The sequence below is a fragment of the Anomaloglossus baeobatrachus genome, chromosome 6 (genome assembly GCF_048569485.1).
Source record: "Anomaloglossus baeobatrachus isolate aAnoBae1 chromosome 6, aAnoBae1.hap1, whole genome shotgun sequence".
NCBI classification, from domain to species: domain Eukaryota; kingdom Metazoa; phylum Chordata; class Amphibia; order Anura; family Aromobatidae; genus Anomaloglossus; species Anomaloglossus baeobatrachus.
Genome location: NC_134358.1, coordinates 433839937 through 433861745, shown reverse-complemented (window position 1 = coordinate 433861745; position 21809 = coordinate 433839937). Strand labels below are relative to the sequence as shown.

Sequence of the window (21809 nt, the reverse complement as noted above, 5' to 3'; positions counted from 1 at the left end):
AAAAAATATTGTATATATACATTTACGTCCTGAATAAAAAATTGCCCAGACTGTGCCCCTGAATACAACTATATACCCCACCATTAATATACAATAATACACGCACCATTCAAAATATAAAGGGATAATCCGGCACTGTGCCCCACCTTATCTATCATATCCACCGCCCAATAAATATAAATTAAATCGCTCACTATGATCCTTCACCCCAAGTCAAGGCTTTTTGTGCGCACGTTGTGTTTTTGCTGCTGAAAATATGCAATGTTTTACAGTACAATCAAATGAATGAAATTTCTTGCACTCGTTGCTTAATTTCTCCTTGCAGACATTTAGCATATTCAGGTCTGCAGTGTATCAATTCTTGCAATGTTTTTGCATCTTATTTCACCCATACTAAAGAATGAGGAAATTTACACAAAAAAACGCATGTAAAAAAACTTGGCAAAAATGCATATTTTATGCAGCGTTTTTCCTGCAATCACATCACAATTTGCAACGTAATTTTCTGCTGCATATCCTCATCCTGTGCTCACAGCGTTAGGTGGGCTTTGCACACTACGACATCGCAGGTGCGATGTCGGTGGGGTCAAATCGAAAGTGACGCACATCCAGCTTCGCAGTCAATATCGTAGTGTGCAAATCCTTTTTGATACGATTAACGAGCGCAAAAGCGTTGTTATCGTATCATCGGTGTAGGGTCCGACTTTTCCATAATGCCGGTGCAGCGACAGGTACGATGTTGTTTCTCGTTCCTGCGGCAGCACACATCGCTGTGTATGAAGCCGCAGGAGCGAGGAACATTACCTACCTGCGTCCCAGCTGCAATGCGGAAGGAAGGAGGTGGGTGGGATGTTTACATCCTGCTCATCTCCGCCCCTCTGCTGCTATTGGCCGCATGCCGTGTGACGTCGCTGTGAAGCCGCACGACCCGCCCCCTTAGGAAGGAGGCGGATCGCCGGCCAGAGCGACGTCCCAGGGCAGGTGAGTGCATGTGAAGCTGGCGTAGCGATAATGTTCGCTACACCAGCAATCACAAGATATCGCTGCTGCGACGGGGGCGGGGACTATCGCGCTCAACATCGCAGCATAGGCTTGCGATGTCGCAGCATGCAAAGTACCCCTTAGTCCCTGTCCTGTTTCCCCCACAATCATTATAAGTCCCTGATAGCGTAATAATCAGTCTGTCCCGTATTACGGGAAATTATAGAATATAATTACAGCTGAACAGAAGACGTTACAGCTTTAGGTCATATTCCATTGTCAGTCAGCTCGGAATAAACATCCCTTTGTAATGACCACACAGGTATAATAGGTGTTTGTTGCGGACTGAATGCTTGACAAGTCCACAATCGGACGTATTGCACCACAACACTGAGGCTGCATTTACACTAAAGATTATTGTTCTTAAGGACACCCGTTCACAATAATCTTTCAGTGTAAATAAGCTGCAAAACACTCACTGGGTAAAATGATCTACTGCGCAGCACAAATAGATCATCGCCTTCAGCGGGGCATTGTTCTCTGATAGCAGGACCCACTGTACAGAGAACAAGGTGGCCTATGGGCACTGAGCGATCTATTACAAATTGCTCAGCGTGTACTCTTTACCGTTGTCTGGCCTTTGTTACCAGGCTGTTAAACGACTACTGATAGGTAATGATGAGTGAGCACTACCATGTTTCGGTACTCGTAACTAGCAGCTGGATGCTCAGATGGACGGGACTCAAGTACCCGAGTATAATGGAAGTCAATTGAGGACTCAAGCATTTTTCCGGAAATTTGCTTGAATCCCCCATTGACTTCCATTATACTCGGGTACTTGAGTTGAGTCCATCTAAGCATCCAGCTGCACAGGATGACTACCGAACACCCGAGCAAGGTAGTGCTTACTTATCACTGCTCAAAAAGCCATCAGAAGTCTGTTCACATTTTACCAATCAGCAGTCGTTTAGTGCCACCGGTCAGTCCATGTAGGTCAACCTTTACAGCTAATGGATGTAGGGGCATTTTGTGCATGGCGGTTACTAGACTTGCATACATAATTATCAACGCAAAAGTCAGTGTAGGCCACATTCACACATCTGTTTTTGTCATCCATGTGCCATTTGTTTTTAAACCCTCTGGCCCTAATTCATTAGGACTGTAGATTTTCACACTGATCTCAATGAATGGGTATGATGGTGTCTGCCGCTCCTCATTAAGAGGCTCACGTCTCTTAATGAATAAGGAGTGTCTAACGAGTGGCATGCGGCTCGTTAATCACACTCCACTAGGGGTCTGGAGTAAGATTTGTGGCAGAGCAATGCCGCTGCTCATCATGAATTTGACAATAGGGGGTTACCATGCCCCCATCCCACCCCAGCTCTATTCACTTTTTCAGAGTTGAGCGAAAATGGGGTGAGAGACGTTCACGAGTTGCAAAATGTTACTGCAGCCCTGCACTGCAACTAAATTTTGCAACCTTTTAAAGTCTTTTATTTGCTAGAATTCTGTTGTAAAAACTTTGATGAATCAGGTCCATGGATTTTAAATTAATCTATTCACACATCGTTTGTGGGTTTTTTTTTATTATATTGGATCTGTGTATCTGTTACACTCAGTACATGTCCCATTCTTATCCATTTTTGTGGATCAGATTGAGCTATTCAAATGTATGACATCCTTCCAAGGCTGCGTGCCCACGATCGGTGTTCATAGCGTTTTTGATATACCGTAGCATGCTTCTGCTGCGTCCAAAATGCTGTGAAGTACAGTACAAGCATTGTGGATGGGTGCCATGCCCTGCGGTGCGGCTTTCTGAGGCCACAGCATGTCAATTGTTTGCTGCAGAGTCGCAAGTGTCCTCCATAGGGAGAACACAAGCGAGAGACCTCAGTGCCCCGAACCCTGATCGTGGGTACAACCAGCTACGGTCTCCTGCAGAGGAGACTCGTGGCCCCGCGGGTCAGGTACCCTTACATCAGTTTTTAAATGATCTATTGCTAAGTGTCAATGGATAAAAAAAGTAGTTTACCTCCCTCCGTTTTTAAAAATAGATGAGAAAAAGTGGAACCAAAACAAATGACAGAATAAAATGGTGTGATTCTCAAAGATGTAAAAATGCAAGTAGATGTTTAAAATATGGTCATTTATTTATGTTATTTTACTCCTCTTTCATTAGAACGGATGAAAAATATGGAAAGAATTGAGATTCTATAGATGTGAGAAAATGCTTTATGACCACGTGCACACGTTCAGTATTTGGTGAGGTTTTTACCTCAGTATTTGTAACCAAAACCAGGAGTGGAACAATCAGAGGAAAAGTATAATATGTCTCCACTGCTGTATTTATTACCCACTCCTGGTTTGGCTACAAATACTGAGGAAAAAACTCTCCAAATACTCAATGTGTGGCCTGAAGGTTCAAGAAAAATATAAGCAGCCTGTGCATGAGATTTAAAAAATCTCATTCACTTTGCTGATACGGTAAACCGCTTTTTTCTATGATGAAAATGTGAATAAAAAAATGCTTCACAAACACGTGTGAACCAGACCTTACAGTCATATGAAAAAGTTTGGGCACCCCTATTAATGTTAACCTTTTTTCTTTATAACAATTTGGGGTTTTGCAACAGCTATTTCAGTTTCATAGATCTAATAACTGATGGACTGAGTAATATTTCTGGATTGAAATGAGGTTTATTGTACTAACAGAAAATGTGCAATCCGCATTTAAACAAAATTTGACCGGTGCAAAAGTATTGGCACCTCAACATAAAAGTGACATTAATATTTTGTAGATCCTCCTTTTGCAAAAATAACAGCCTCTAGTCGCTTCCTGTAGCTTTTAATGAGTTCCTGGATCCTGGATGAAGGTATATTTGACCATTCCTGTTTACAAAACAATTCCAGTTCAGTTAAGTTTGATGGTCGCTGAGCATGGACAGCACGCTTCAAATCATCCCACAGATGTTCAATGATATTCAGGTCTGGGGACTGGGATGGCCATTCCAGAACATTGTAATTGTTCCTCTGCATGAATGCCTGAGTAGATTTGGAGCGGTGTTTTGGATCATTGTCTTGCTGAAATATCCATCCCCTGCGTAACTTCAACTTCGTCACTGATTCTTGCACATTATTGTCAAGAATCTGCTGATACTGAGTTGAATCCATGTGACCCTCAACTTTAACAAGATTCCTGGTGCCGGCATTGGCCACACAGCCCCAAAGCATGATGGAACCTCCACCAAATTTTACTGTGAGTAGCAAGTGCTTTTCTTGGAATGCCGTGTTTTTTGCCTCCATGCATAACGCCTTTTTGTATGACCAAACAACTCAATCTTTGTTTCATCAGTCCACAGGACCTTCTTCCAAAATGTAACTGGCTTGTCCAAATGTGCTTTTGCATACCTCAGGCGACTCTGTTTGTGGCGTGCTTTCAGAAACGGCTTATTTCGCATCACTCTCCCATACAGCTTCTCCTTGTGCAACGTGCGCTGTATTGTTGACTGATGCACATTGACACCATCTGCAGCAAGATGATGCTGCAGGTCTTTGGAGGTGGTCTGTGGATTGTCCTTGACTGTTCTCACCATTCTTCTTCTCTGCCTTTCTGATATTTTTCTTGGCCTGCCACTTCTGGGCTTATCAAGAACTGTACCTGTGTGCTTCCATTTCCTTACTATGTTCCTCACAGTGGAAACTGACAGTTTAAATCCCTGAGACAACTTTTTGTATCCTTCCCCTGAACAACTATGTTGAATAATCTATGTCTTCAGATCATTTGAGAGTTGTTTTGAGGAGCCCATGATGACACTCTTCATAGGAGATTCAAATAGGAGAACAACTTGCAAGTCGCCACCTTAAATACCTTTTCTCATGATTGGATACACCTGCCTATGAAGTTCAAAGCTCAATGAGGTTACAAAACCAATTTAGTGCTTTAGTAAGTCAGTAAAAAGTAGTTAGGAGTGTTCAAATCAAGAAACTGATAAGGGTGGCCATACTTTTGCACCAGTCAAATTTTGTTTAAATGCGGATTGCACATTTTCTGTTAGTACAATAAAGCTCATTTCAATCCAGAAATATTACTCAGTCCATCAGTTATTAGATATATGAAACAGAAATAACTGTTGCAAAAACCCAATTTGTTATAAAGAAAAAAGGTTAATATTAATAGGGGTGCCCACACTTTTCCATATGACTGTAACTTAGATTCACATGACTTTGTGTTACTGACTGTGCACAGATCGTGAGTCTGTTCAGTTTGGTCAGGAGCATCACGGTCCATGTACAGACTGTGAAACACGAACATGTGAATGGAACCTTAAAGGGGTGGTCCAGAGGCTGAAAAATTTCAGTCTAAATCTCTATTTCCCCAATCTAAAATAATTTATGCAGTGCATGTTGCTCTCTTGCTGGCACTACTGATGTGAGCCAGTAACACAGAGCGCGCTGTCACTGTGCAGATCACATAATGTCAGAGCACATGGGCAGAGCAGGGACTAGAACAGCACATGAAACGAGCGTCACTGATGACACTTCATTTCAGGGAGAGGCAGAGGCTGCTGCAGTGACCGCAGCCTCTGCCACTGATGGGGCTTCCGTGTCCCAGCATGCACTGGAATTCTCAAACAAAGAACCATCAGACAGGAAATAGAAAAAAAAACAATATTAGTTAAATAGTGTAGTCAGGGAAGGGTAGGGAATTTTTAAAACAGCCGTATTAGAAATCTGTTTAGATTGGGTCAATAAATAGATATGGATTTAGATTGAAATTTCTTCAGCCTTCAGACTGCCACATAAAGACTGTATTTACACTACATGACAATCATGAACAAGCATTCTTAAAAATGCTCATTCATCAGGCATTTCAAAAGATCATTGTTCATCCATCATCTTGTGTAAACAGGACTCGCACCGCCAAACACCATGGCAGCCTATGTGCTCTGATCGATCTATTATAGATTGTTTAAGTGCCTGTTCACACTGGCAGGCAATGTTAAACAATGTTCACTGAACAATCACTGATCGGTAAAACTTTACTGATCGGCGGTTGCATCCGGCTGCTGGTTGGTCTGTGTTAACGGACCATTAGAGTTGTCTGGAGCTTTCAAATTGCACTTGGTCAGATCTTAATTGTATTAAGCGGAAAGGTCTGAGGGGTAGGCTTACGCACAACTGATTTTGAGGGAAAGATTAATAAATTAAAGAACCTTATCATTATTTACATTATCTCCTGAACTAGCCATAGGCCTAAAACTTCAATCTGTCGACACTGCTCCAAAACATTCCCCCAATATTTACTATCAGGGGAAGGAGAGATTCAACAGGGTACATTATTTCAGGCTCTAGTGTCCGCCCTACCTTGTCATTGTGAACCCCAATGAGGACAGTGTTGCTGATGTATGTAAAGCGGTATGAAATTAATGGTGCACTCTATTTATATATATATATATATATATATATATATATATATATATATATATATATATATATATATGTGAATAAATATTATTATTATTGGTACTTCACAAAGTGTAGATTTACGACAAATAATTTCAATTTTTATTTCTTTTGAAATACAATAAAATGATGTTTCTCCTGTTGGCCAGTCTGTATTGTTGTTCGTGGTGGGAGGGTGCCCACTATTGGCCTGGTAATTCTTCCCTCCAGGACATCACTGACCTCTATGGAGAGAACACGTAGTTATAACTGCATTCTTACACCCACCGGACATCATGGCGGCCCTTTGTCACATCTCCCAAAAGCGCACATTATTGCTGATCCCGCCAGCTGTAACTTGCTAACATTTTGACAGTGATAGGAATAATCTGTCCCTTTGTTTCTACTGTATGATTAGATAGCCCATTGTGCTCATATCCATTGATTACTCATTTTACAACAACCGTTGTAACCACAGGATCTAATTACAGAGCTTGCGTCTTTCCTTCACCCGTTGGAAAATGATTTCTGAATTTACCAATTTAACATTGTGACTCTGCTGGAGAGCAGGCAATGAGTGCTCGTACTGTACAGTGCAATTAATGTCACTTTATTACATCTATAATTTAGAAATCCGGCCCCCCGTAATGTTATTTTACCCAATTTCTGTTCAGTTAAACATTGCAATGATTTATCTGTGTAAATTCCAACATGTCATGGCAGCTATTAACATAGTACAAAAAAAAAAGGTGAAATTAGTTTATAAAACTCCGTTGAAACATTAAGTTCCTTTGTGAGTTAGTAATCACTGGTTTCTCTGCTGCATCCAGTCGCTCCGCAAGCAAGTTCCTGTTAATGACTTTGTAATAGCATGCCATTAGTCAGGGACTGAATAAATCTAAACACAATGAGAGGTGCTTATTATTGGGATAATCTAAGCATATATTAGCCATCAGCTGCAGTAGGATAAAACATTCTGTACTAGTAAACTCGCTTCACGTCACTTTATGATGTCCAGATCTGCTGCTATCTCTGAACGGGTCAGAGCTGCTCCACTCAAGAGGTGAAAGTCACATCAACTGATTCCTGACTATTAGAATTGGGCAATTGTTACCAGTCGATGAGCCATGTGTTCTGTTAAGTATCAGTAGAGGTGACATCAGCCTCCTCTCACCTTGTTGTAAAGGAGTGACCAGAATAGGACTTGCCCAATTTAAAGGGACACTATATATAGTTCAATTTGAGCTAAAAATCACTGCCAAAAAATGCCAATCAAAAAAATAGACTACTTTATGTCACATATATTGTCATCTGCAAACACTACATAGTTCTCCATACAGAATAATGGGCCCCACGTAGCCCTCCATAAAAGTAATGGGCCTGTCATAGTCCTCCATACATAATAATGGGCCTCACATAGTCCTCCATACATAACAATGGGTGCCACATAGTCCTCTAGGTAGAATAATGGGCCCCACATAGCCCTCCAGGTAGAATAATGGGCCCCACATAGCCCTCCAGGTAGAATAATGGGCCCCACATAGCCCTCCAAGGAGAATAATGGGCCCATATAGTCCTCAATACTGAATAATGGATACTACATAGTCCTCCATACAGAATGAGTGCCACATAGTCCTCCATACAGAATAATGGGCTCCACATAGTCCTCCATACAGAATAATGGGCTCCACATAGTCCTCCATACAGAATAATGGGCCCCACGTAGTCCTCCATACAGAATAATGGGCCCCACGTAGTCCTCCATACAGAATAATGGACACCTGACATCGCAGGACAAATAAAATCAGCTCACAGACCATAGTTTGACATATGTGATATAGATTAACAGGTTCTCCATAGGCAATATCCTGATATCTTATCACATGCATTTTCTATCACAGCACTCCATGTTCCATTCTATATGTCCAAGTTCTTTAGTTGAGTAATGAGCATTAGACATGATATTATCCATATACACCACTAAAATAATAGGAAAATCTTTATCTGGATAGGGAGGCGCCCACATATAGGGTTGAAGAAGTTAATGGCTTCTAGAGATCATGGAGGTCTGAGTCTACCTAACATTAGGGGGTACGATATCGCCTGCTTGACTAGATACATGCTAGATTGGATTCAGGATTCTAGGTAGTATTCAGCATTAGAACTCGAAAAAGACTACGGGCAACCGTGGCATCTAAAGGCTTTGCTTCACACTAGCCAGGCCAAGCTACCTCTGAAAATCAAACATTCTTCTACAAATACAATGGAAAGTGGTGAGAAAAATCTGCAAGCTTTCGCATAAAGTATCTAAGCATTTACCTATTTGGGAAAATCCTGAGTTTTTACAGGGGGTTGATAAATTATTTGAGGAGTGGAGGGTGAGGGGCATAAGGACTGTCGCCCATCTTCTGCTCCCCTCCGAATCTAGATGGTTGAATACGAAGAAATATACAAAATCCATCGGAAAGATCCAAGACAAGTTCTTATCTTCAAATATAAATAAAAGTTTATTTCACAACTTCATTAAAATTTCCATATTTCCACAGGTTAGGGCAAAAAGCATATACAGAGGGGGGTAGTAGGCTCACCGGATTACCTACCAGTGGGACTACTACTTCTCTGTATATGCTTTTTGCCCTAACCTGTGGAAATATGGACATTTTAATGAAGTTGTGAAATTAACAGTTTTTTATATTTGAAGATAAGAACTTGTCTTGGATCTTTCCGCTTGATTTTGTACATTTCTTCATATAACTGAACTGTGTGGCTGGCTCCCACCCTCTTTCCTTGTGGACTGCAATCTACGTTTGATGGGATTCCACAGACATCGAAGAACACTGGTAAGCTGGCAAAAAATACTTTTTTTTTTTTATTTGATGGTTGAATAGAGACAAAATTAAAAGCTAAGTGTGACCTGAATCCTAATCAAATAATCCAGTACGATGAGGTGAGACATAATATTATTACCCATCTACAGGATGTTTCTTAAGAGGTAACCTTTAACTCATTTGACTGCTTGTTAAAACACTCCATTTCATCATCAGCTATTTCCTTACTTTATGGTGAAATGCTAGATTTGCTCATAAGTCATCATCCGGAAGTCTTTTTTTAAATCCTGGGAAAAACAGTTAGAGGATCCAAATGTAGTCAAAGATCTTAAAAGAGTTATGGCGAGAATCTCAATTTAAAATAATGCATAAGGCAATTTATGCATTTAATCTTCCACCAACGGTGCTGAAACCTGATAGGATCACCTACTGTCCAAAATGTAAAGTAGATGCCACCGACCTCTTTCTTGGGTCGTGGACTTGTTCCCATCTGAAGCCCTTGTGGTCACAAGTCATAAGTTGTGTTTGGAAGGTCTGGGGTATGGAGATTCGCCTCTCCCAACCTTGTTCTTTTTTATTATTGGGAGGAGGAGAATGACGAGGAGGGTAGGATGTCAAGCCCACCCATGCTATTGCTCTCAGTCACAAGAGCGTTGCTCAAGAATTGGCTGGACCCCAAGGTCCCTACCTTTGAAGACGTATTGGGTCATCTTAAATATCTCCTTGAAATAGAGAGTTTAGATGTAGAAAAAGGAGCAGGCAGAATGCGATACCATTTTAAAAAAATGGAAAAAAATTATATTAGCCTATTATAGTCGGGCTGAAATCGATAGGCTAATGCTGCCTTTTAAAGATACAGTTTGGTACCACACTGAGAAAATATAGGGTACACTGGAAGGTTTGGAGGTGGGACTGGGAAGTGTGGGAGGAAGATCATGAATTGAAGACCTGATGTGACAAGGAGGCAATTGGGAGGTGATTCAAGATTCCGCAGACTATAAGAGGGGGGAATGGTATGGTTATGGGGCTGCTGCCTTCCTTGCTATGAAGTAGAATGTTGAGTAACTGAGAAGTTAAGAAATGTTGATGACTTAAAATGCTTACGGCTTGAATATTTTAATGCTGAATCTTTTTTTCGCCTGTTATTTGTTGATTTTATAAAAAATAAAAAAGATATTTAAAAAAAAAAAGAAGAAAATCTAATTTTTCACTTGAAAAAAACTATTGTTGTCGAGCGGTATATTACTCACAAGAGGGTCAATGACAGTCTGCTTGAATGGATCTGAGGTGCAATAACAAACCCAGCAAAGAGTTTGAGAGGCATTATTTCTTTGTTAAATAAGGAAGTATTCAAGAAGTTTTGGAGCTTATGAAATATGCAGATAAATACTTATTTGAATATTTCGCAGATAATGCCAACATAGCTGTCATAGTTCTCTCTATGCTATAGGAGTTTAGTCACAGGTTTTGGGTCTGAGTCTCACTTTCCCCTGTGAGACTCTGCTATTTAAATGTGTTTTCCTTTGTTTTGAAAGTTGTAGGGTTAATGGCAGTATTCCTTGACAGCAAGCAGACCAATTACCATCCCAAGTATTTCCGGTTTTATATACCCGCTGTTACCAACAGAGGGTGCCGGTTATTCTTGATTCATTTGGATTTTGGTCTTGGAGGAAAAGAGCTGCTGTTATCCTCTGCTGTAGTTGCTGGTGTGGCTGTAGTCTTGGTGCTGACTGCAGCATTCTGCTGTTGTGTTTCCCCGTCTTTCTTCCTTTCCTGGTGTGTTGTTTCAGTGCAGCGGTGAGGCTAGCGTCCTTCACCTGCCCACTCCTTAGCCAGATGACTAGGGTCATCTCAGGGCTTCAGGATATATTTGTGTGCTTTAATCCTGCACATTTATTGTAGTTCACCATTTGTTTGGGATTCATTTTACTGTTGTGTACATGAGGTTCCTTGTTTAAGCAGTCAGGGTTGCCTTCAAGTTTTATTATAAAGTTATGGTATGTACATGATCATGCCCATTTGGCATTTTTAAAGTGTTTTTTTTTTTATAATTATGTGTGTTTGACATATGTGTTAATAAACCTTTGATTATTTTTTGAATTCTTGAAAATGATCCTGTTTTGTGTATTCTTCTTTTTTTTTGGTTTTTCCGAATTACCAAAGTAACAGACTACAGTTCCCCTAATTCCTCTCCGCTTTCACGGACCTTCTTTCTTTTTATGCTTGAAAGCTGTAATCTGATTTTGCAAGTATTACTATGCTACGTCTGTCATCAGATCAAAGGTGGCCACTGTTTGCTCTTATTATATTCTCACTGCTCCCCTTAGAATTCTGTTTTTTGAGGGGGGTTTCAAATTGTTGTTGCCTTTACTATGGTGGTCTGCCTTGTAGGATTCCCTGGGGTGTGTCATTATGTTGCTCTTCATTATTACACAATGAGCAATGCTCCCTTGGTAGAGACCATATGTAATAGCATTAAGAAAAAGGCCCATATCTCTGGAATGGTATATCGGATTTCAAGAAAAGCAAACAACATAGTAAAATGGCATACTCACATGTACAATAAAAATAAAAGAAGAGCAAAAACTGATTACCGGTGATACCCCAAATTTACATTTCAAACTAGCCACATGTAGGAGATATAGCAGCAATGAAAAATCATTCTTTTCGTTTTGAAATCTGTTTACCCATTAGCCCATTACACAATTTTACTATAATATACAAATAAGAGTGCTCAATGTTCATTGTACCCATAGTAAAGCTAAATGCCTCAGAGCACCGTTCCACTTTAGATTATGGCCACTCCTTCTATTGTTGATTGACACATATATTTCCCAGAGCTAGCCTGTCCGAAAATAAACCTTTCTTGTGTACATACTGTCCCTGAGAAGCAGAGATCACCCAAATCACCCTTTCCTCGCTGTTGTCATCAATCGACTACTATTGCTTCTGTGTAAGGCTGGGTTCACACATAGCGACAGCGACGTCGCTGTTACGTCACCATTTTCTGTGACGCAACAGCGACCTTGTATGTCGCTGTTATGATCGCTGCTTAGCTGTCAAACACAGAGACGCAGCAGCGATCATAACGTCGCTACATGTGCAGAAAGCAGGGAGCCGCACACACTGCTTAGCGCTGGCTCCCTGCTCTCCTAGCTACAGTACACATCGTGTTAATTAACCCGATGTGTACTGCAGCTACATGTGCAGGGAGCCGGCACTGGCAGCGTGAGAGCGGCGGAGGCTGGTAACGAAGGTAAATATCGGGTAACCACCTTGGTTACCCGATGTTTACCCTGGTTACAGCTTACCGCAGTTGTCAGACGCCGGCTTCTGCTCTCTGCTCGCTTCATTTCGTCGCTCTCTCGCTGTCACACACAGCGATCTGTGCGTCACAGCGGGAGAGCAACAATAAAAAAACGAACCAGGGCTGAGTGTAACGAGCAGCGATCTCACAGCAGGGGCCAGATCGCTGCTCAGTGTCACACACAGCGAGATCGCTAATGAGGTCACTGCTGCGTCACAAAAACCGTGACTCAGCAGCGATCTCAGCAGCGATCTCGCTGTGTGGAAGCACCCCTAAGAGTGAGCTCACAAATCACTGTTGCCATCATTCGTCCCCTCTGCTATTACTTCTCTATAGAAGTAAGCATACAAATCACTCTCTCCTCGCTGTTGCCATCACTCGTCCCCTCTGCTATTACTTCTCTGTAGTACTCCTACACAAATCACTGTCTCCTCGCTGTTGACATCACTCGTCTCCTCTTCTATTACTTCTCTGTAGGAGTACGTACACAAATCACTGTCTCCTAGCTGTTGCCATCTCTCATCTCCTCTGTTATTCTCTGTAGGAGTAAGCACACAAATGTCACAATGTGACTTGTTGGATAATGAGGGATAGGGGCCTCTATGCTGTCCCTCATGCTAGGGGGGCCTATGCTATCCCTAATCTCAGGGACCTAATAGTGGAGACATCTCCGTCCCATTCCTGACCAAACCCAGTCTGATTTTCCCCCTCTTCTTCCCACTAGGGAAGGATAGGGCAGGAGTGTGATGTTAAGCACAGATAAATACCCGTTTTCCCTTTGATTATATATTAAGCACAGTAAAGACAGGCCAGGGAAAACCAAAACTCAAACACTAAAATGATTGATTGTTCTCAGTGAGAGAAACAAAATTATAATCTTGTTGTGATACCTTTTTAATGGCTAAGTAAAATAAAATAAAATGATGTTACAAAGCAAGCTTTCAAGACATCTCAGGTCCCTTCATCAGGCTGGTTATAACAAAATATCTGAAGAAACATATATACACAAACAGAGCAAAGAGATGGCATAATAAAAGGACATTTAAATAAACAAACACTGAGCAAAAGCTGGGTTTACACACTGCAACATCTCAAACGACATCGCTGTAACGTCACCGGTTTTGTGACGCAATAGCGATGTTGTTTGCGATGTTGCAGTGTGTGAAACCTATCAGCGACCCGGCCCCTGCTGTGAAGTTGTAATCGTTACAAATCGTTCAGGACCATTCCTAGGTCCTTTGTTTCCCGCTGTGCAGCATGAAGTTTCAGTGTGTGAAGACTTTGCAGCGACTTTGTTAGCAACTTCCCTTTCAAAAGGCTGCTTATCAACGTCCCCAACAACCAGCTAGGTCGCTCTGCAGGTCCGGATCGCTGTTGCGTTGTTGGCCAGGTTTGCCTGTTTGAACGCTCACCAGAGACTTAGCAGAGACTTAGGGAGGTCGCTATTGCGTCACAAAACCGGTGACGTTACAGCGATGTCCTTTGCGATGTTGCAGTGTGTAAACCCAGCTTAAAGCTTAGAGAGTGAATCCTTAATTAGCTTTGATTAGTGATGTGAAAGTTTTATTGTCCCAATATTCATGTAGGATCAGTGGTCTGCTGTCTCTGGAGCAGACCTCTCAAATTTTGTAGTGGGTCATAAATTCATGGATGTGATAGGCTCTCTCACAACAGGTGAGCAAACAAGCATACTAGCAGAGATTAGCTTTTGCTTGCCTGCCTATGAATTAGCACACAGCAGGTCGACGCCCTAGTCTGCCTGCTTTGCTCCCAGACACCAGAGGATGTCTCAGGCAGAGTGTCAGAATCTGCAATCTGATCAGGACCTGACACCTCCATGACAATTGGCAAAGTTATTGAAAATCTCTGTGACAACAAATCACTCTCTCCTCACTGTTGTCATTGGCCAACTCATTTTGTATTACTTCTTGTAGGAGTGAGCACACAAATCACTCTCTTCTTGCTGTTTACATCGCTCGTCTCCTCTGCTATTTTCTGTAGGAGTAAGCACTAGTGATGAGCGAGTATGCTTGTTACTACTCGGTACTCGCACGAGTATCACTGTACTCGGGCTACTCGGCGGGGACCGAGTAATTTTGCAATACTCGTGCTGTACTCGTGGTCTTCATCCCTGCATGTTGGCGCTCTTTTGAGAGCCAGCCCTCATGCAGGGATTGGCTGGCAGACCACTGCAATGCCACAGCCCTGTTAGTTGTGGAATTGCAGTGATTGGCCGGCCTGCACAGCGTGACCGAGCCTTTATACCGGCGGGCGCGCTGTGCTCTGCACATAGCCATCTCATATTCCCTGCTATCCCCGCCCACAGGCGCCTATGGTTGGTTGCAGTGAGACACGCCCCCACGCTGAGTGACAGGTGTCTCACTGCACCCAATCACAGCAGCCGGTGGGCGTGTCTATACTGTGCAGTAAAATAAATAAATAAATAATTAAAAAAACCGGCGTGCGGTCCCCCCAATTTTAATACCAGCCAGATAAAGCCATACGGCTGAAGGCTGGTATTCTCAGGATGGGGAGCTCCACGTTATGGGGAGCCCCCCACCCTAACAATATCAGTCAGCAGCCGCCCAGAATTGCCGCATACATTATATGCGACAGATCTGGGACTGTACCCGGCTCTTCCCGATTTACCCTAGTGCGTTGGCAAATCGGGGTAATAAGGAGTTAATGGCAGCCCATAGCTGCCACTAAATCCTAGATTAATCATGTCAGGCGTCTCCCCGAGATTCCTTCCATGATTAATCTGTAAATTACAGTTAAAAAACACACACCCGAAAAATCCTTTATTAGAAATAAAAAACACTAACAAAGTCCCTCATTACCAATTTATTAACCCCGACAAACCCTCCATGTCCGGCGTACTCCACGGACCTCCAGCGTCGCGTCCAGCTCTGCTACATTGAGGTGACAGGAGCTGCAGAATACACCGCCGCTCCGGTCACCTCCACGCAGCTAATGAGGTGAGTATAGCGATCAGCTGAGCTGTCACTGAGGTTACCTGGATGCAGCGGTGGATGCAGCGGTGGCCGCGGGTAACCTCAGTGACAGCTCAGCTGATCGCGCTACTCACCGCCGCTCCGGTCACCTCCACGCAGCTAATGAGGTGAGTAGCGCGATCAGCTGAGCTGTCACTGAGGTTACCCGCGGCCACCGCTGCATCCACCGCTGCATCCAGGTAACCTCAGTGACAGCTCAGCTGATCGCTATACTCACCTCATTAGCTGCGTGGAGGTGACCGGAGCGGCGGTGTTTTCTGCAGCTCCTGTCACCTCAATGTAGCAGAGCTGGACGCGACGCTGGAGGACCGTGGAGTACGCCGGACAAGGAGGGTTTGTCGGGGTTAATAAATTGGTGATGAGGGACTTTGTTAGTGTTTTTTATTTCTAATAAAGGATTTTTCGGGTGTGTGTGTTTTTTAACTGTAATTTACAGATTAATCATGGAAGGAATCTCGGGGAGACGCCTGACATGATTAATCTAGGATTTAGTGGCAGCTATGGGCTGCCATTAACTCCTTATTACCCCGATTTGCCAACGCACTAGGGTAAATCGGGAAGAGCCGGGTACAGTCCCAGATCTGTCGCATATAATGTATACGGCAATTCTGGGCGGCTGCTGACTGATATTGTTAGGGTGGGTGGCTCCCCATAACGTGGAGCTCCCCATCCTGAGAATACCAGCCTTCAGCCGTATGGCTTTATCTGGCTGGTATTAAAATTGGGGGGACCGCACGCCGTTTTTTTAAATTATTTAATTATTTATTTCACTGCACAGTATACACACACACACACACCGGCTGCTGTGTTTGGGTGCAGTGAGACACCTGTCACTCAGCGTGGGGGGCATGTCTCACTGCAACCAATCATAGGCGCCGAAAAGCAGGAAAACAGGGATTACGAGATTGTTTAATGAGCGGCCGGCTTTTTCTAAAGAGGAAAAGCCGCCGGAGTTTAGTGAACAGCCGTGCAGCGCCGCAGCAGTGATCGGGGAACGGTAAGTAAGAGAGAGGGGGGAGAATGACCGACAGACTGTGAGAGGGGGACAGACAAGACAGAGAGAGACAGACAGAGCGAGACCGACCGACGGGAGATAGAATGAAAAAAAAAATGACCGACATCGCTAGTAAAAAGCACAAAACGTGCGTTTTGGACATCGGGGTGCCACACAATGTTTTACGTAAAATCTTTCATGTATTGATCTCAAAAAGTAACATACATTAGCTCTATCTCACTATTGGGTATGTGCCCTTAACATTTCCGCCATGAAAATTCATTTTGGTGTCATTTTGGAAGGTTTTCTGGTGAGTCCGTAAAAATGGCGTAAAACGCGGACAAAATTGTTCACAGCTGTGACTTTTGAGTGATAAATGCTTCAAGGGGTCTTCCCCATGCTGTTGCCATGTCATTTGAGCACTTTTCTGAGACTTTTGTGACATTTTTAGGGTTTCTACATGCTGCCGGTGGTCATTTCACAAAAATACTCGGGTCTCCCATAGGATAACATTGGGCTCGGTGCTCGGGCCGAGTACACGAGTATCTTGGGATGCTCGGCCCGAGCCTCGAGCACCCGAGCTTTTTAGTACTCGCTCATCACTAGTAAGCACACAAATCACTCTCTCCTCACTGTTGCTATCTCTCGTCTCCTGTGTTATTCTCTGTAGGAGTAAGCACATAAATCACTCTCTGCTCGCTGTTTTCATTGATCGACTCCTCTTCTATTACTTTACTGTAGGTGTGAGCACACAAATCACTCTCTCCTCGAAGCTGACATTGCTCAGGTATAGCTAAGTAGAAAGCAATGTCCGCCATCTGTTGTACTTGTTAACTACAAATCAATGAATGGCTATTGTAGAATATATCTGCTTTGATTTATTTTTTTACTCTATCATTTAATCCGCACCCAAAAGTCTTTTTCCTCATTTCGTGGGTCAGTATTCCCCCCCAAGATTTCTAGGAACTCCGTTGTTCTTTGAGCCCTGATCAGATGATCTCCAAAATTCAAAATTTAGACTTGCCACATTTACAATTGGAAAGCCAAACTACTTTCAGCTTAAAGATATTTTACGAAGCAGTAAAAATATCTGAGAACAAGTATAGCACCGGACAAGAATTACAGAATACATTACCTGACTTTATACAAGGCTTCTTTGAGGAAGGAACGGTTTAATGGTTTACAGGTTGTAGAAACATTTTTCTGGAATTTTGTGGTAATACGTCTGGGATTCACCCCCATACATATTACATCCTTTGGAACTGCACATTTAAAGTAGATATGTCTCCATTCCTAACATGTCTGTTTTGGTAAAGCATTGCATTGTTCCTTTGTTCCTCCTCCTGGTAATTTACGCATAAATTGACAACTAGGTGTTACTGTTCGGGGTCATGTCCACTCACATCCTGATGTTGTCCAGTTAGTGCTGACATGATAGACTGTACAGGGACACACCCCTATTACAAGAGAAACAGCAATATCTAGTTGTCTTCACTAGTTGCTCTCTATTTAATTAGTTGTAGTTGCTTAAAGGGAACCTGTCAGGTGTAATATGCACCCAGAACTACGAGCAGTTCTGGGTGCATATTGCTTATCCCTGCCTGACTGTACCAGCCTAAAGTAGCATAGATAAAGAGATCTTTAGAAAAAGTATTTCTAAAGATCCTTTATAATATGCTAATGAGGCCAGGGACTAGTCGCAAGGGTGTTGGTTCCTGTGCTCATTTCTGCCCTCTTAGCATGGTAGGGGCGAGCTAACACATTATTCAATGCCCATTGTCATCATCGGCAGTGGCCCGCATACCTGTGTCTGTTGGACTGCCACAGAACGCTGGGCATAGGGTCAGTGCACATGATCAGAATCCCCCACACTTCCAGTCTTGCACACTATGAGTCGGGTGTATGTGTCCCAGCTTCAGAGAGGTCTAGTTCGCATGACCGGAAGTGCTGTGATTTCTGATGCATTCGCACTGACCCTAAGACCAGCGTCTGAGGCGGTGCAACAGACACAGGTACGCGCGTCACTGCCGCTGATGATGCTGGGCCATTGGCATTGAATAGAATGTTAGTACAGTATACCCCTATAGGTATGTTAACATGCTAAGAGGGCGGAATGAACCCAGGCACTAACTCCCTTGTGATTTGTACCTGTGCTCATAAGCCTATCATAAAGGATCTTTAGAAATACCTTTTCTAAAGATCTCTTTATCTATGCTACTAGATACAGGGACAGTCAGGCAGGGATTAGCAATATGCACCCAGAACTGCTCCTGGTTCCCTTTAAATATGCACCTGACAGGTCCCCTTTAACCCTTTGTTTGCTGGTTTTATAATCCAATGAAGGAGTAGTGAAACCCCTCTTAAGTAGATAAAGACCAATAGATAAAACAAAAGATCAGCTCCTTCATTTGGTCTAAATAAAGCATGTAAAAGATATTTGTCCAGTAGCTTGTGGAATATCTATGTGAGGTGTAGTCTACCATGGCGTCATGTTGTTCTGTAACATTTTTTAATATATTTTCTTTGTGCTTCTCTTAGGCTATATTCTCATTCACACACTGAAAAATATGGACTGCACTCTGTCTTAGAAGTTTCTAAAAAGATTGGTTTATTACATTCGCTGTAATGCCAAACTACAAGGAATCTCTGGGGAGAGCGGATGCCCGACCCCTCTCAGCCTGTACAGATACCTTAATTGCAAAGAGATATTTGATACAGCAGCGGCTCGGCAGAGGAAGTTTTGGAACAGTTTATCTTGTGTTAGACAAGAAGGCAAAGGAGGAAGAAAAACTGTAAGTAATTCCGAGTGTTTCATAGACTAAACTGTAGCACTTATCTACTGTTTGTACAACCGCGATGTTTGAACATATTGAGCGGAGGTGCCCAATTCATTTTGCCAAGGCGCCAATGAGAAACTGTGGAGGTCTGAACCAATTGGATGGGCTTAATTCTGTTCATGTATTACTAAAAATTGAGCAGTGTTAAGTTTGTTGATTACCAACTACTGTTATCCTAACATGTATTCTTACCTGTAGCGGCTAATCAAACCATATAATTAACTGCTTTTCACCAGTAGCAGCTAATCATAAAGTTTATAAAAAGCAGTCAATTATATGGTTTTGATTAGCCGCTGCTGGTAAGGATATATGATAGGATAAGCCTTGTCGTAACATGCATTAGCAGTAGGAGCTAATCAGCATACTTTTACTTATGTACAAACATATTTTTCTGCATTTTTTTTTATTGTCAAGGTTAAATAATTTTGAGCAGTAATTATCCCACAGATCCCATCTCCTACCATCCGGTGGGTTATTATCTGAGTAAGCATAATTTGCAGCACTAATCATCACTTAGATGGCAGCCTTCCTCCCCAACAGCCCCAATTCCCTGGCCCTCAAATTATAGTCACATACTAGGGTCCTCCTGGCAGATTAGAAGCAGTGCACCACTATGATTTAGCGTTAAGCAGCTACAAGCTTCAGGTAGCAATGAGTGCATAAGCCTGACATGGTGCGCTCAGAAGCACACAGCATTGCTACATCGCTTGTGTACCTGACCTGAGTCTAAAGGGTGCTTTACACGCTGCAACATCGCTAGCGATGTCGTGCGCGATAACACCCGCCCCCGTCATTCGTGCGACATTTGGTGATCGCTGCCGTAGCGAACATTATTGCTACGTCAGCGTCACACGCACATACCTTTTCAGCGACGTCGCTGTGACCGCCGAGCAATCCCTCCTTCAAGGAGGAGGTGCGTTCGGCGTCATAGCGACACGTCACTAAGCGGCCGCCCAATAGCAGAGGAGGGGCGGAGATGAAAATGACGCCCACCTCCTTCCTTCCTCATTGCCGGTGGACCCAGGTAAGGAGATGTTCGTCGCTCCTGCTGCGTCACACATCGCTATATATATCCCACATCCGGCGTCGCTCTCGACATCGTAGTGTGTAAATCCTTTATGATACGATTAACGAGCGCAAAAGCGTCGTAATCGTATCATCGGTGTAGCATCGGTCATTTCCATTAATTGGGAAATACCGATGGTACGATGTTGTTCCTCGTTCCTGCGGCAGCACACATTGCTGTGTGTGAAGCCGCAGGAGCGAGGAACATCTCTTACCTGCGTCCTGCGGCTCACGCCGGCTATGCGGAAGGAAGGAGGTGGGCGGGATGTTTATGTCCTGCTCATCTCCGTCCCTCCGTTTCTATTGGCCGCCTGCCGTGTGACGTCGCTATGACGCCGCACGATCCGCCCCCTTAATAAGGATGCGGTTCGCCGGCCAGAGCGACATCGCAGGGCAGGTGAGTGCATGTGAAGCTGCCGTAGCGATAATGTTCGCTACGGCAGCTATCACCATGAAATCGCAGCTGCAACGGGGGCGGGGACTATCGCGCTCGGCATCGCAAGCATCGGCTTGCGATGTCGTAGTGTGCAAAGTGCCCCTAAGACTATTGTGAAACTGTCTGCCTGCAAGCTGTTTAGTAAAGTGAAGCAAATGTTACCAGGTTTCTGTCTTCTTCCTGACTGAGCGGGGCTCAAGGCCCATAGGAGTGAACAGGACCCAGAAGGCAAACAGCAGCAGTCAGCAGGTACCACCTCCACACCACATAACACCCACTCCACTCTGTCCCCGGTGTCTGTACTCTGCTGGGGTGGGTTGAGGTCCGTCATGACAGTTGCCCATGGCTGCCTCTCTCCTGCTCTTTACAGTCCATAAATTTAGTGATGTGTAATAATGAGAAATGACACTGAAATACTATGTATAAAAACCTTTGCTGGTGATGACAGCTTCAAGACGCCTCCTGTATGGAGAGACTTTTCGCATGCATTGCTCAGGTGTGGTTTTGCCCCATTCTTCCACACAAACACTCTTCAAATCCTAAAGCTTCCATGGGCTCCTTCTATGAACTCTGAGCTGTAGATCCTTCAATACATTTTCTATTGGATTCAGGTCATGTGTAGAGATGAGCGAGGTTCGAGGTTCGCCAATTTCATGTTCGAGTGATTTTGGGGGGTTTTCGAGAGGTTCGTCGAACTCGGGCTTTTTGCTAAAAGCTTGACAGTTCAAGTTAGGTTCGAGAACGGTTCGATCAACAAAAACCTGGCTTTTCACAGTAAGGCTATGTGCACACGTTGCTATCTGCATGCGTCCTGCGTCCCCAGCACAATCCCTCTCCCTTTCCTACTCACCGATCACGGGCATCTCGCTGCACAGCTGTCAGAAATCTGCGGTGTCTTTTCCTCT

The 21809-nt window shown here is 43.4% G+C and overlaps 1 protein-coding gene across 1 annotated transcript in view; it reads left to right on the top strand.

Moving 5' to 3' along the window:
* NEK11 (NIMA related kinase 11) overlaps positions 1-21809 on the top strand; it is a 430667-nt gene that overhangs the window by 3979 nt on the left and 404879 nt on the right. The window contains exon 2 of the mRNA XM_075315207.1: positions 19105-19358. Coding sequence (XP_075171322.1) covers positions 19192-19358 — 167 coding nt within the window. The 5' untranslated portion in view covers positions 19105-19191. The remainder of the gene's footprint in view (positions 1-19104; positions 19359-21809) is intronic.